At 36.7% G+C, this 12,913-nt stretch overlaps 2 protein-coding genes across 4 annotated transcripts; one reads left to right on the top strand and one right to left on the bottom strand.

Moving 5' to 3' along the window:
* Positions 1–1,307: 1,307 nt before the first annotated feature.
* On the bottom strand, positions 1,308–6,117 carry fut7 (fucosyltransferase 7 (alpha (1,3) fucosyltransferase)). The gene is made up of 3 exons (XM_026298293.2): positions 5,960–6,117; positions 4,147–4,271; positions 1,308–3,069 (listed from the first exon to the last, which is right to left on the bottom strand). The coding sequence occupies exons 2-3, from the start codon at positions 4,147–4,149 to the stop codon at positions 1,981–1,983; spliced, it is 1,092 nt and encodes a 363-aa protein (XP_026154078.1). The 5' UTR covers positions 4,150–4,271; positions 5,960–6,117; the 3' UTR covers positions 1,308–1,980.
* A 1,529-nt stretch (positions 6,118–7,646) lies between these two features.
* clic3 (chloride intracellular channel 3) lies at positions 7,647–12,677 on the top strand. 3 transcript variants are annotated; one of them, XM_026298428.2, is made up of 7 exons: positions 7,647–8,078; positions 9,032–9,140; positions 9,971–10,080; positions 10,710–10,835; positions 10,965–11,071; positions 11,149–11,324; positions 11,565–12,677. In XM_026298428.2, the coding sequence occupies exons 2-7, from the start codon at positions 9,105–9,107 to the stop codon at positions 11,727–11,729; spliced, it is 720 nt and encodes a 239-aa protein (XP_026154213.1). In that variant the 5' UTR covers positions 7,647–8,078; positions 9,032–9,104; the 3' UTR covers positions 11,730–12,677. The 3 variants fall into 3 exon arrangements, with proteins under 3 accessions (XP_026154213.1, XP_026154211.1, XP_026154212.1); XM_026298426.2 differs by lacking the exon at positions 7,647–8,078 and adding an exon at positions 8,150–8,860 and having other exon boundaries at positions 9,035–9,140; XM_026298427.2 differs by lacking the exon at positions 7,647–8,078 and adding an exon at positions 8,150–8,860.
* The last annotated feature ends 236 nt before the right edge of the window (positions 12,678–12,913 follow it).

Here is a 12,913-nt window from a genome sequence, read left to right as displayed (position 1 = left end):
ACATGTTCAGGTAGTCTCAGCCAAAACCACAGATCAGCCCAACCCCAGATTAAGCTGGAGGCCTCGAATCCAGTCAGCCCAATATAGCGATCATATCCCAACTGGTCATGGGATAGACATTCTGAGGAGGCTCTGTTGGTGATGGCAGCAAGATGAATTAAAGTTAAGTTTTGATGGTGAAACCAAGCCAATGTCCAAAGACTACAACCTTTTCCATGGCCAAAACACACCACACCTATATCTGACTTTGAAAATTGAAATGTCTTAAATGTGCCTTTCTCTCACCCCTTCCCCCTTATGCATTCTAAGTTATTCCGTAGGCTTTAGTCAAAGAACATATTGTCCAGTTATATTATGCTGTAAATGTGTGTTCCTTCCACTTGTGCCAAATCCCAGTCAGGTTTTCATTTTGATGCAGATATGTAAAAATCTGGGTTACTAAGGGACTCACAATTTGATAACATTTGTGCAATACTTCCAAGGCCCATCAGAATAGAACAGTAAGGAAATGCTCATCTATAGGGTGCATTTTGTTTTTCTCCATTGATTTTTGCACAAAGTTCTTTTTTTTTTTTTTTTGTAATGTTTTTGTCATGTCTGTGTAATGAACCCAGTTTGTCATATGGTTGTTAATAGACATCTTAAGCAAATGTCAGTGCCAGAGTTGGGATAAGATTAATATTTTTGAATGAATGTGACTTTTTTTTTTTTTTTTTTTTTAAATACTCAAATGCTGTTCCTGCCTGTTGCATACTGTCCAATATGATCTCTTAATGTCTCAGGTGAATGGCAGTAAATTGTCTGACCTGATTTGATCAACTGTCTAGTTGAGGCAATGGTAGGTGAAATGTATTTCCGTACCTCTGAACTTTTATTCTGAAGGGTTTTATGTTGTTGAATACCCAGTATTAGTTTTTCTTAAGTTTTTACTTGGATGATTTTTTTTTTTTTTTTTTTTTTTTTTTTTAAATGAGGACATTGGTGTGATTTGAGTCCCTAAGCAACAATGAGATTAGCAAGAGTCAACTTCAGTATTGCCTTATGAATAACGTAACCGATTTCAGTATTTACCAAGAGTGCAATCATAACTGTCAGATGCTTGCCACTGTTTTTAATACAACTTTCTGATTGTAAATGAATAATTTATCAAAACAAACCTTAATTTCTTTGCAGCAAATAAATGGACTTGACTTTGAAGCTTTTGTACATACTAAGTACTGAATTACTTCCATTTACCCAGTTTTTTTTTTTTTTTTTTTGTCTCCTTAAAGCAGTCAGAGTTGATAAATTGTGGTGACAGACTGAAATGGGTTTTTTAAGCAAAAGTGTTTAATTAAAAGGAAGAGGACATAACATAAAACAAAAGATAGTTTAACACTTCAAGCAGTAATGGTGTTGGACATGTTCACTTTTTAATACTTTTTTTTTTTTTTTGCTTTCAGCACTGACACTGAATTTGCACCTGTGCAAGAATCAAAGTATTTAAACTTAGAACCATTACTTTGTTTTAATGCTCTAGCTGATCATCTTTAGACTTTTTACAGTACATGAATCATTGCACAGTATGGACCTGTGTTTATATCAGTGTGTTTGAAATGCACTGACCTATGCTGTGAGTTACACTGAAATAGTTCATTTCAGGAAATTCTTACTTTGCCTTCTTGTCGACTGTTGCATCATACACAAGGACGGTGATTGTTCTCATGTGATTTTGGAACATTTCTTTTTACAAAACATTGTGTAACTCTTAGTATAAAGTGCTATGGATATACATCACCTGGGTCACAGCATGTTCTCCGTGTTGGTTAAGTGCAGATACAGTATGTTCTCGCAATGTTGTTTTTCTATCTTACTGGCAAATCAACAGCATTAAAACCAGCAAATGATATAAATGTTATTTCTAATGTGGGAAATGAGTTCAGGATGTTTGTGTGTCAAAAATGTGGTTGTCAGCGAATGATAAAGCACAACTGTGCTAGTTCAGGTTGTCTTAGCTTTGACCCAAGCCTGTAGGTTTGAGTAAACCTTTTGTTGAGGTAAATTGTTATACTGTGAACAGATCTTACAAACTCTCTCTCTCCAGTCTGTGTACAGTTTCACTTTCCACTTTTGTTTCCAGGTAAAATATTCAGCATAGCGTTTCTTGTCCTCTGCCAGCTGTAGTAGATACTGCCCTAAATCCTTTACTGATGTAAATTCATCAACATGGATGAAAGAGTTAGGTGGAGCCACATCTCTGTAATCACTCAGTGGTGGTCCCATGACCACAGGCACTGCCCCACCTCGGTAAGCGTTCCTCCACAGCTTCTCTGTGATATAGTCTTTGGCAGCTGAGTTCTCAAAAGACAAATAGAAGTAGCAATGAGAGATTGTAGATAAAAGGGCTGTTGAGGTAAGGGGTTTCTTCGTCCAGCGCCCGTAAACCTTCACTGGAACTGAAGCCTTGAGCTGATTGTACAGTTTGCTTCTTGTGTGGTTGCTCCTGTAGTTGCTGACAACCCAACAAACCAGAGAGGTCTTATTCAGAGGAACACCTTCCACCACAGGCTCTCCAGCCTCCTTTGGCAGCAGCTCGCCATAGGGCACAGTGACATCAGAGTCCCTCCTGTAGGTTATGGTCATGTTGAAGACACCTGCAAACTGCTGTAAGTTTCCACTGTGAATGGGGGCCTCCAGGGACATCCAGGCCCACCTCTGGTACTGTGGCCGTGGAAGGTGAAAGGGCAGCTTCTGCTGGCCCAATACCAGCTCTTTGTTGTGGAAGACCACCACGTCGGCCGAGAGGAACAAGGAGCGCTGGTCCACAAGTCTGCAGAAAGGGATGCGGTAGAGGTCCCAGCAAACATCACCTTTCAGGCTTAATGACCTGTTGAAGGGCCAGTACCATAGGAGTATAGTCACGTTTCTGTAACTGACGTGCTTATAGGGGTTGGAAGGATTTATGGCTGTCTGACTTAAGATTCCTCTTGACCATCCATTGAACATAGACAGCAGTAAAACACAGAAAAAGGAGACGAGGAGGCACTTTTTCATTGAGGTGAGTAGAGTTTTTTTAGTGTTGTCACCTTCCTGTCACAAAAGGGAATTAGGAAAGTAGGATTATGAAGGAGCAGTGAGGTATCTTTAGTTTTAAGCAGTAGTTGAATGACAGAAAGTCAGTAATTTTTGTTTTTTGTTTTTGTTGCACTTTGCAACCTACTTTTTTTTAAAACAAAAATATGTCCCTAACTCGGCTACCCAGTTTTCAAACTAAGTTTTTAAGAAATTCTAATGCAGTTTTTTTCCTCTTCATTTGTTTTTTTTATTGTATTGCTAAATGACCAATACACATAAAAAACGTGTTATTTGAACACATTAACTTAAATGGAATAGATTCTCACTTCTGCACAACTGAATCTTTACAGTCCATTTATGCACCTCAGACATTTTTAAGTGAAAATACTTTTTTTTTTGTTAGAGAGCACGTTTTAATCAGAAAGGCACAGACTCAGATGTTATAGCAATAAGACTCTGACCCTAATAGGTTCGAGTTCAGACATATTGTATTGTATTGTACCCTGTATTCAGAGAATGGCCAGTAGTTCCCCCAATGAGAGATAATGTATATCATACACTGTAAGCATGATATTTAACTAATTGCATCAGCACTACTTAAATCTACTTAGAATCACTAATGGATGCCCACAGGCTTTAACTACGCAGCTGCTAAATATGACCTCTTGCTGACATACATAACCACAGAAATGGGTGTGGTTTTTGATTTTTGTGACACAATACTATTTACAGACTTGCTTGTAACTGACCACCAACTTTAAATGATCAGAGAAACAAATAATAGAAGCATTTGGGAGTAAAACACAAAGTTTGATGCTAAATGATATTTTAGATGCAATTTAAAGGCAATTTCTTAGAAATGCAAAAGCTACCCCTTTTGCAAAATCTACCCCTTTTGCAAAAGCTACCCCTTTTGCAAAATCTACCCCTTTTGCAAAAGCTACCCCTTTTGCAAAATCTACCCCTTTTGCAAAAGCTACCCCTTTTGCAAAAGCTATCCGTTTTGCATTTCTAAGAGTTCCATAAAAGAGTTTCATAAAATAAATAAGATGCATTTGTATCAGTCAGCATAATACAGTAATAAGGACTCACCATTAAGTTACACCAGCTCAGCCTGCGACTGCCAGTATGACTCTATAGGACTCACCACCGCCCAGTCAAATCTGTGACTGTGGCATTTCTCTAATTAACGACAACTCAAGAGAAACTTGTTTTTCCTGTATGAAAAAACAGGAAGAGGGCATTTAGAAAATAACAAATTTTCTGTATCCACCCATTTCCATATTATTATGGAAACACTGAAACTTCACAATCAGAGGAGTAAATGATTTTTATCCATTTATATCTAAAGAGAAAATTAGATAATTTAATACCCATAAATATAATTATATCTTTTATCAACAGCATGCCTTAAATATATATAACACTGCAATATTAATTAAGGGCTACGATGTGTAGTTATGCTGAATTAACCCTATTATGTTTAATTTATTTAAGGGATGTTGAGTCACCTTATATAGTTGTTCTGTCACGCTCCACACAATCAGACAGACAGTGCAGACAGTGCAGCTTGCAGAATGAAATGAGCAGAACCAGGTTGTCAAACTAAGGGGGTGTTGAGTTAACTTATATAGTTTATAGTTCAGTTTACTGAACACAAAAGAGCTGTATTAATGTAGGATTGTGCTGTGCATGAATGAATCTGTCAACTCACTTTACCTGCCTTTCATAAAGAACAGCTCATTCTGAGAAATGAAACATGAGTGTTCTTTGCATTACATAATTTTCTGCTCCAACTATTAAATATTTGTAGTTTTACCTTTTTACTGAATCTAGTTATGACAACTGGTTCCACCAAAGTTGGCCAAATGAATAAATTATGTAAATTTAACATAACTATCAATTTCATCCAAAATCTCTTAAATAAATTAAAGGTAATAGGTTTAAGTTGAATTCAAATAATTGCACACAGGATGTTGCATTCAATTTTACTGATATTTTTCCCATTTGTTCAGTCAACTTTTGTGGAACAAGTTGACATAAGTACATTTTATTTCTTAGAGTGTTTCTTATATTTGTGTGACAGGGCAACAGAAAACAGATGCAAACAAAAGCAACAAAGCTAAATATATTTTCAATCAGATTGCATGTTATCATTGTCATTCATGTTCAAATCAATAAATCACTTGTGTGCTTTCAGGTAGTTTTTATAACCTGCTCCTGTCCTGTCATGCTCCACACAATCTGAATGCTATGGCAAACAGACAGTGCAGCTTGCAGAATGAAATAAGCAGAACCAGGTTGTCAAACCAAATACAACCACACTGGACAAACACAAGCACAACAGTTCAGACCACATTAATAACCAGAAAGTCTAATAACAAACTGCTCGGTTAAATTGTGTAACTTCTGTTTCTTTTGTTTTGAGATTGAAATCTTTACGTTTAAAACAACATTTGGTAATTTCCTGTACTTTCAGAAAGAGTAGTTTCTTAAAAAATCTTTCTTATACGGAGACATATCAGCGGTATCTACATGTCTCTGTAGAATAATCAGAATAATTAAAGCTTGCAGGCATGCAGAAATAATTTGTTTTTAACTGAACTTCTATGACTGAGAAGTCAAACTGTGAACAGGATGTGGGTAAAGATTTATGTTGGCAGCAGTGCTGTTCGTGCCACCGATTAATGCAGAACGCTGTATATTGTCAAACCGCTTTACTATTAACCCTAAATATTTTTATGTACCTACAACCCTAAAGGCAAACGGTCACCTCTGACACACAGATTTTGTACATCTTTGCCATGGAGAAAATGCAAAACAATGTGTATATAGAAGTCAGACCACAGAGAGATACATGAAAGAAAAAAATGAAAAAAAAAAAAACCAAGCTTCTTCCACCAACCTCCTCTTGAGATGAGCTGCAGTCTGCTCCAAACCTAACCACTGATACCTGTTGTTGGTCACCGCTTGTTAGAAATGTGATGGTTAACTCAACGCATTTGAAAACCCAAAACTCTGCCCCATTTTAAAGAAGCCGAGGTGTGCCTCTCTAAAAGACAGATACACGCTCAGCATTGTGTTACATGCTCCTAGCACCCCACCCCTCAGTTCCTCCTTTATAGTAAATGTGAAGTTTGCTTTGCTTTGGTAACTCTCTAAAGGTAATCAGAAGATTTTTACTGCATATGAGCAATACTGAGAAAAGAAAAAGTGCTCAACATGGTCAGAAATGAATGTGGAGGATGCATGGTTATTTCAATACCAACGTGTTCGAAGTGAGCACAAGTGTATGGTGGTTTGTTAACATTTGATAGGATGAAGGAAAAAGGGAAATTATAAGGGGAAATGAGAGTTTAGCAGATATACAAATAACATCTAAAGCAAATAGGCAAATCTATATATATCAATGAATAAAAATAAATATATTTAAGCAGAGAAGGGTTTGTTCATGTTTTTGTGCTTTTTTTTATTCTTTTAATTTTATTTATTTGGATTTTCTAAAACTGATCTTCATGTTTTTACTCAAACTATTTGAAACTTGCTGTTTGCAGAGGAAGGAAAATGTGCAATTTCATAAAGGATATTTTAAATAAGTGAACGTTATTGGAAGCAGGAAGTGGTAAGAATGTTTCTCAAGAGAAGGGGTTATGTTTTAGGTCATAAATAACTCCTAAGGTTTTTTTTTTTTTTGCTCTGTTGAATAAGAATAAGAATAAGAATAAGAATAAGAATAAGAAAACCTTTATTTGCCCCGCAATGGGGAAATTGCATATCTACTGCAAATCTATTAGGCTCATGTAGTCTTTTCTTTTTTAATCCACTGATACATTTTCAATGTGTTTTCTAAATCAAACATAAACTCAAACATAATTTTTAGTGTAAATGTAACTGGATTCTGTTACTGGTTGTCATCTGGATACTAAAAATGTGTGTTAACAAACTCACTTTGGTTTAAATGACAGGCCTAGTCTCTTTGCTGTCTATTTCCTCATCATCTGGCCTTCATGTCCAACACTTTAACGTACAACCATCCTGGAGGCTTTGTGTATCACAGGAACAGGACTAAATTATACCAACTTATTCTGCATTTGCTATTAAAACCATATCTCATCCAAATCCTAAACTTCAGTTTAAATTCATATGGAATTTATGTTTATGCTGTGTAATACACTATAAGACCACCAGAGGGCAGTGAAATGAAGACTATGACTCGAATGTGTATATTGTAAATATTTATCTATGTACAGTGTGTTTAATATCTTGGTACATTTTTCTATCTAGGATGAACAAAGTCTTATGTTTATATTTTATTTTTAGATGTTACACCCATTTAATGAAAACCCACCCACTATACATCTGTCTCTCCAATACAACCCGGTATATTCTCTATTACCATACTCACTACAGTGTTTCTGGATTAAGCAGTCGGCTCAGACAACAGCAGATAATCAGCATGTGTCTTTCAGTCCTGCTCTCTAGGGAGAGTTCCACATGAAATTAAAGTTGCTTTTTATCATTAAACATAAACAAGACATCATGTTTTGTTACATTTGGCGTTGCCAGTGATATATGAAAGCTCTTATTTCATCATTAGTAATAACTGTAATTACTTTAATTAACATGGATTCCACAGCACAAAGTCATAGATGACTGATAATCACACCCTTATGATTTTCTGTCACATGGAATGCGTCAATGTCTCCATCTCCACTGATCTGCTTCTTTCTTCTCTCTCAGGGGATTAAATCATTGTTGCTCCTTCATAATTCATGCTCTCGATCAGCAGCCTGGGGTTCTGCTTCTTCTGTAGCATCCATACAGTAAAAAGGGATGTATTTCTTTTGATGGCTGCTTTTCAGTGAAGCAGAAGGGGGTGAAACTTGAAATTCGAGTCGGAATAAAACACTATGAAATCCGAGCGGCCCACGGTTCAAAGTGACTGGGATGACGATGATATATTATGCTAAATGGGGAGAACCAGGCTCTGTTATGATTTGCAGTGAGGAAGGCATGTGGAACAGGTAAGAGACATCCGCCTACACACCCACACACACAACTAACACAGAAGCACTATTCATAAGAGAGACAGATAAGGAAAGGAAGATAAATATCATTTCATAGTAAACTAGTGAGGTCCACATACTTTAATGGAGCGGTGGCCAGTCCGTGTTCCTCCAGGGCCACTGCCCTGGTTGTTTTCACCAACTATATCTCTGCCCTACCCACTAATCATTACCTGGATCAGGTATGTTCAGTTAATCAGAAGCTGGATGACTCCAATTTACTTCTCAAACCCAACTCCACCCTCACCAGAGATGGTATCTTCCAGCTTCTGATTGACAACCCGGCTTTAGTGTGTCCACTTGCAGTATGAACAATGTACCCAACTCTCAAGATAAGAATTTGGTTGGTGTGAAAGAATTGGATTGGCCTGGACAAAGCTTCAACCTTCACACATACAGCACCGATTTCACATATTTATTAAGAGGATCACACAGAGATTTAGGCTGAAGTGGCCAAACTGAGACAGTAATAGACCGAGAGCTGCAGATTTCTCTTTAAAGAATATGCTGGAAAGCAGAGAGGAGCGATCCAGATTTGCTGGTTGGACCGGAAAGGCTTGAGGGGGGCGTGGGCTGTCTCCTGAAGTTTGACAGGTGTGGTTAGAGAAAAACAGAGAAAAAAAAACAAGAGACAGACACAGAGAAGAAAAGAGAGAGAGGAGACGGTGACGTGAAAAAGTGGAGTTAATCTAATTTACAAAGGCAAAACAGTGTTCTCGCATTCAGTGCTGACTTACAGTGTGAGTATACGCTGCAATAATGCATCTTACTACCAGTTTCATCAAAACCTTAAGACACTGAAGTCTGTGATTGTGTGTGTGGGTGAAAGAATGAGACTGTTAGCATGACATAAGCATTTAATCTTTGAAACAATTACAATCTGTCTTTAAATCTCTGTGTTTTGGCTTCAGCAGTGACAGATACTCATCCAGAAGATAAAGGTGGACATTACCAGACAAGGAAAAGACACAGTAAGAATAAAAGATGGCAGAGGCCCCGAAGATTGAACTCTTCGTTAAGGTAAGGCCTTTAAAAATTGTAATGTTTTATGTTATTATAAAATCAGACTTACAGATGCATTCTATGTGTGGGTAAAATAGTATAAATATAGTTTGTGTTTGTTATAAAAAAATCTGGAGTTTTTTTTTATAGCTTTAGTTGGCTGTTTTCCTTCTGTGCCTACATGCCATAAAATGTGAGAAAAACATAAAGAGTCAATTTCTGGCTATTCAAAGTGTGTGCTTCAGTACATTTAGCTACTTTGTTAATCCATCATTTTTGTCTGTGATTTTTTACACTGTCACAGTGTATTTCTGACAAAGTGTCAAAGTGCATAAAGGCTTGTAAGAATCTAATGTCATACTATAATATATTGGACATAATATTTTACCTACAGTTGAAATTACACAGCTGTGGAGTTTATTTTTCAATCATCATTGTAGGTGAAGAGTAGAAACTAAAAAGAAGCCTGTCCAGTTTGGACACCTTTGTCCTGCCCACTCAACATGCCTTTGCTTTTACACACAAGCCTGTGATTCATTAATAACAGGCAGGAGTGGAAAATATACAGTATGGTATACGGTATATATGATATAAGAGATACCAAACAGCATTCAGATACAGCATTCGATGTGAAATTCCTCAGCTGTTGGTTTTAGTCAGAGCAGAGCAGGCTCGACAAGAATATCTGTGCTGTTGTTCAAACTTTGGTCATATACTAACGACAGAACTGACTTATTGGTGTGGCATTCAAAAACGTGCAGATTTGTTTGCGTTGTTTTTAACTGTGACCAATAAATAGTGTTTGGTGTTTATGCCATGGTGTGTGTGTGTGTGTGTCTGTCTGTCAGGCCAGTGTGGACGCTGAAAGTGTTGGGAACTGTCCTTTCTGTCAGAGACTCTTTATGATTCTTTGGTTGAAAGGGGTCAACTTTACCCTCAACACCGTGGACATGAGGAGGTGAGAGCACTTTTTCTTACAGAATAATGTGCAATAGGTGAACAAAGCAATATGCATGATGTTGTCCCAGCAGAACTAAAGGTCTCAAGCAATGGTTGCATTTATGACAAGATCTTTGTACTGCAGTATGTTTTACTATTGGTCATATTATTATTTTTGTTGCCATTCCTCTATTTAAAATTGACTGTAAATAAAAGGTTGATGCAAAGTATAACATGGCTGAAACTCATGCCAGCAACCTTTGTGTGAAAAGGATTTATTATGTACAAATAAAACATACAGACAGACAAATATATTCACACATTCACCTTTTTAATTTGTGTGTAGTTTTGGAGACTGCATTAGGCAAAAGTATCCTCAGCTTAATCCATTGTACTACACAATGGATTAAGCCGAGGAAAAGGTTCTGAGTGCAGTCCTGTAAGACACTGAGAGATAATGAAGAGTAGTTAGTGAGGATTATTGAAAAAATACCAGAACTTTTAAAAACATCATCCCCTGTAAGTGATTTTATCATCCCCTGTCTCACTTGCTGAATCTCTCTGGCTTAAAGTTTGGAAATTTGTCATGCTTATCACCTGACTAACTTTGAGTCTACACCTTGTTTGTTCCCTGATGTTTTGTTACAGGGCACCTGAAGTTCTGAAGGCTTTGGCTCCGGGCTCTCAGCCGCCCTTCCTCATCTATAACGATGAGGTCAAAACGGACACTAACAAGATTGAGGAGTTCCTGGAGGAGACTCTAGCCCCACCACAGTGAGCCAACTGCACTCTATTTTCATTTAAACACAACATCTCGATTTTTGAAGATACTATAGGAATATTTTTGCAATTCATAAAACAGTTTTAAGATCTGACACAACATTTTCATTGTATCATTGTCAGGTATCCAAAATTGTGTTGTCGATACAAAGAGTCCAACGAAGCTGGAGAAGACATCTTTCGGACATTCTCAGGATATATAAAGAATCCCAATCCTGGTTTAAATGACAGTAAGAGCATTGGTTTAGGATGAACTGAGGGTATTTTTCTGTTTCATATGTAGCCACATGACTGAACTGTCTTTCAGTGCTGGAGAAGAAATTTCTATCAACTCTGGTGAAGCTGAACATGTACCTAGAAACACCTCTATCTCATGAGCTGGAGCAGAACCCAAATGCCAATAACTCTTCACGGCTGTACCTGGATGGGGACACCCTCACCTTGGCAGACTGCAACTTGCTTCCCAAACTCAACATTGTCAAGGTGAGCCTTGGCACTCGATATATGCATTTTTAAATTTTCATCCTTAAAGGACATAAATCTCTTCATTATTGTTCTAATGGTAAAGTGGTGTTAAAAGAGGTAAATAGATATGTGCAGTTCTTGGACTTAATGTTTTTGCTATTACCAGCACACCTCTGACATTTCCTTCTAATGTTTTATCTCAATTCCGCTGTTCTGCTTTTGGAAATCATACAAACTTGGAAAACTCTTTTCCCCTAGGTGGTGTGTAAGGAGTACCGTAACTTTCAAATCCCTGTAGAGCTGAAAGGTCTGACGCGTTACCTGGATAATGCCTACAAACAGGATGAGTTTCGCTACACCTGCCCAAATGACTCAGAGATCCTCCTTGCCTACCAACCTGTGGCCAAGTACCTGAACAAATAAATCCAGGTGGAGAGACGAAGCTATATAAATGAAAACACAGACTAGTGGATTAAAAATACCTGAAATACGTGACCAAATACCTGAAAACACTGCATGAAATATGTTTCATTTGTGTCAAAATATATAATATAATAAGCATAATATAATATAATTTGCAATGCATGTTCACTCAATAGCTTTCTATTAAAAATATAGTGTTTGGTTCATTCATTCTCAAAATTTCAGCCCTACTTTTAACTCGCTTAACGTTAGTATTTGTACATAGTGTATGTACTATGGCATGCTCTACTGGGACTGATATGGACTTTTTTATTTAGCCTCTATAAGAATCAGGAAGCACTGTATTATTTGTATTGTGACTCATTGTCCATACATGCAATGTCTAAGCATTTAATGCTGACTGCAAAAAAGTAGTTACATTTAGATGTGATTCAGAAACTACTCAATTCTACATATTCAGAAAGTTAAAAACAAATGGCTATTGATAGCCTGACAGATTTTTGCCTTAACTGTGTCTATCTATAGTAAGCTTTTAACAAACATGCAATATTTTTTATCATGACAGCGGCTAGAAGAACAGAATCAATGCCCACATCTCCAACTTTTTAAGCAATTAGAATAAATAATAGAATAGAGACTGGGATTATAAATAATCAAAGTTCAAAGTTTTATGATCAAAGTTATCATAAAATAATAAATAATGTGAAATAAAATGGTATTTCAGTCTGATTAGGAAGCTGGTTTTGGATGGGAGTATAAAGTAAATGAAGTGGTTTGATTTTTTGCTGTTTTTTCAGGAAAGGAACAACACTATGCATATTCTGATGAATTATGTACATGGTGTATGTCTACACTTGTATGTATATGCCTGTAATTTAACCCCTTTTCTTGCTATTGTAAAAATGTGTCTATTCCGTCCCTAAATTTAATAAAAGCATTTAAAAAGTACCAGGCTAATGTGTCATTATAGAACATTTAAAATATACATTTGAATCACTTCCAGATTCTTTAATTCTTTAAAAGTAGCAGAACCACAGTGCAAAAATAATGCAATACAGTAATGCATAACATATCTAGTTTACTTGTGTAAAAGCACTAATTGCAAAATATATCAAAAAGATCAAAAAGAATGCTTTAACCGCTTTTTATGCTATTGGGTGTTTATTTTACTGTATGACAATATA

This window comes from Mastacembelus armatus, chromosome 12 (assembly GCF_900324485.2).
Source record: "Mastacembelus armatus chromosome 12, fMasArm1.2, whole genome shotgun sequence".
Classification (NCBI taxonomy): Eukaryota; Metazoa; Chordata; class Actinopteri; order Synbranchiformes; family Mastacembelidae; genus Mastacembelus; species Mastacembelus armatus.
Note: the sequence above shows the minus strand (reverse complement) of the source record. Positions and strands in the feature narration are given on the sequence as shown.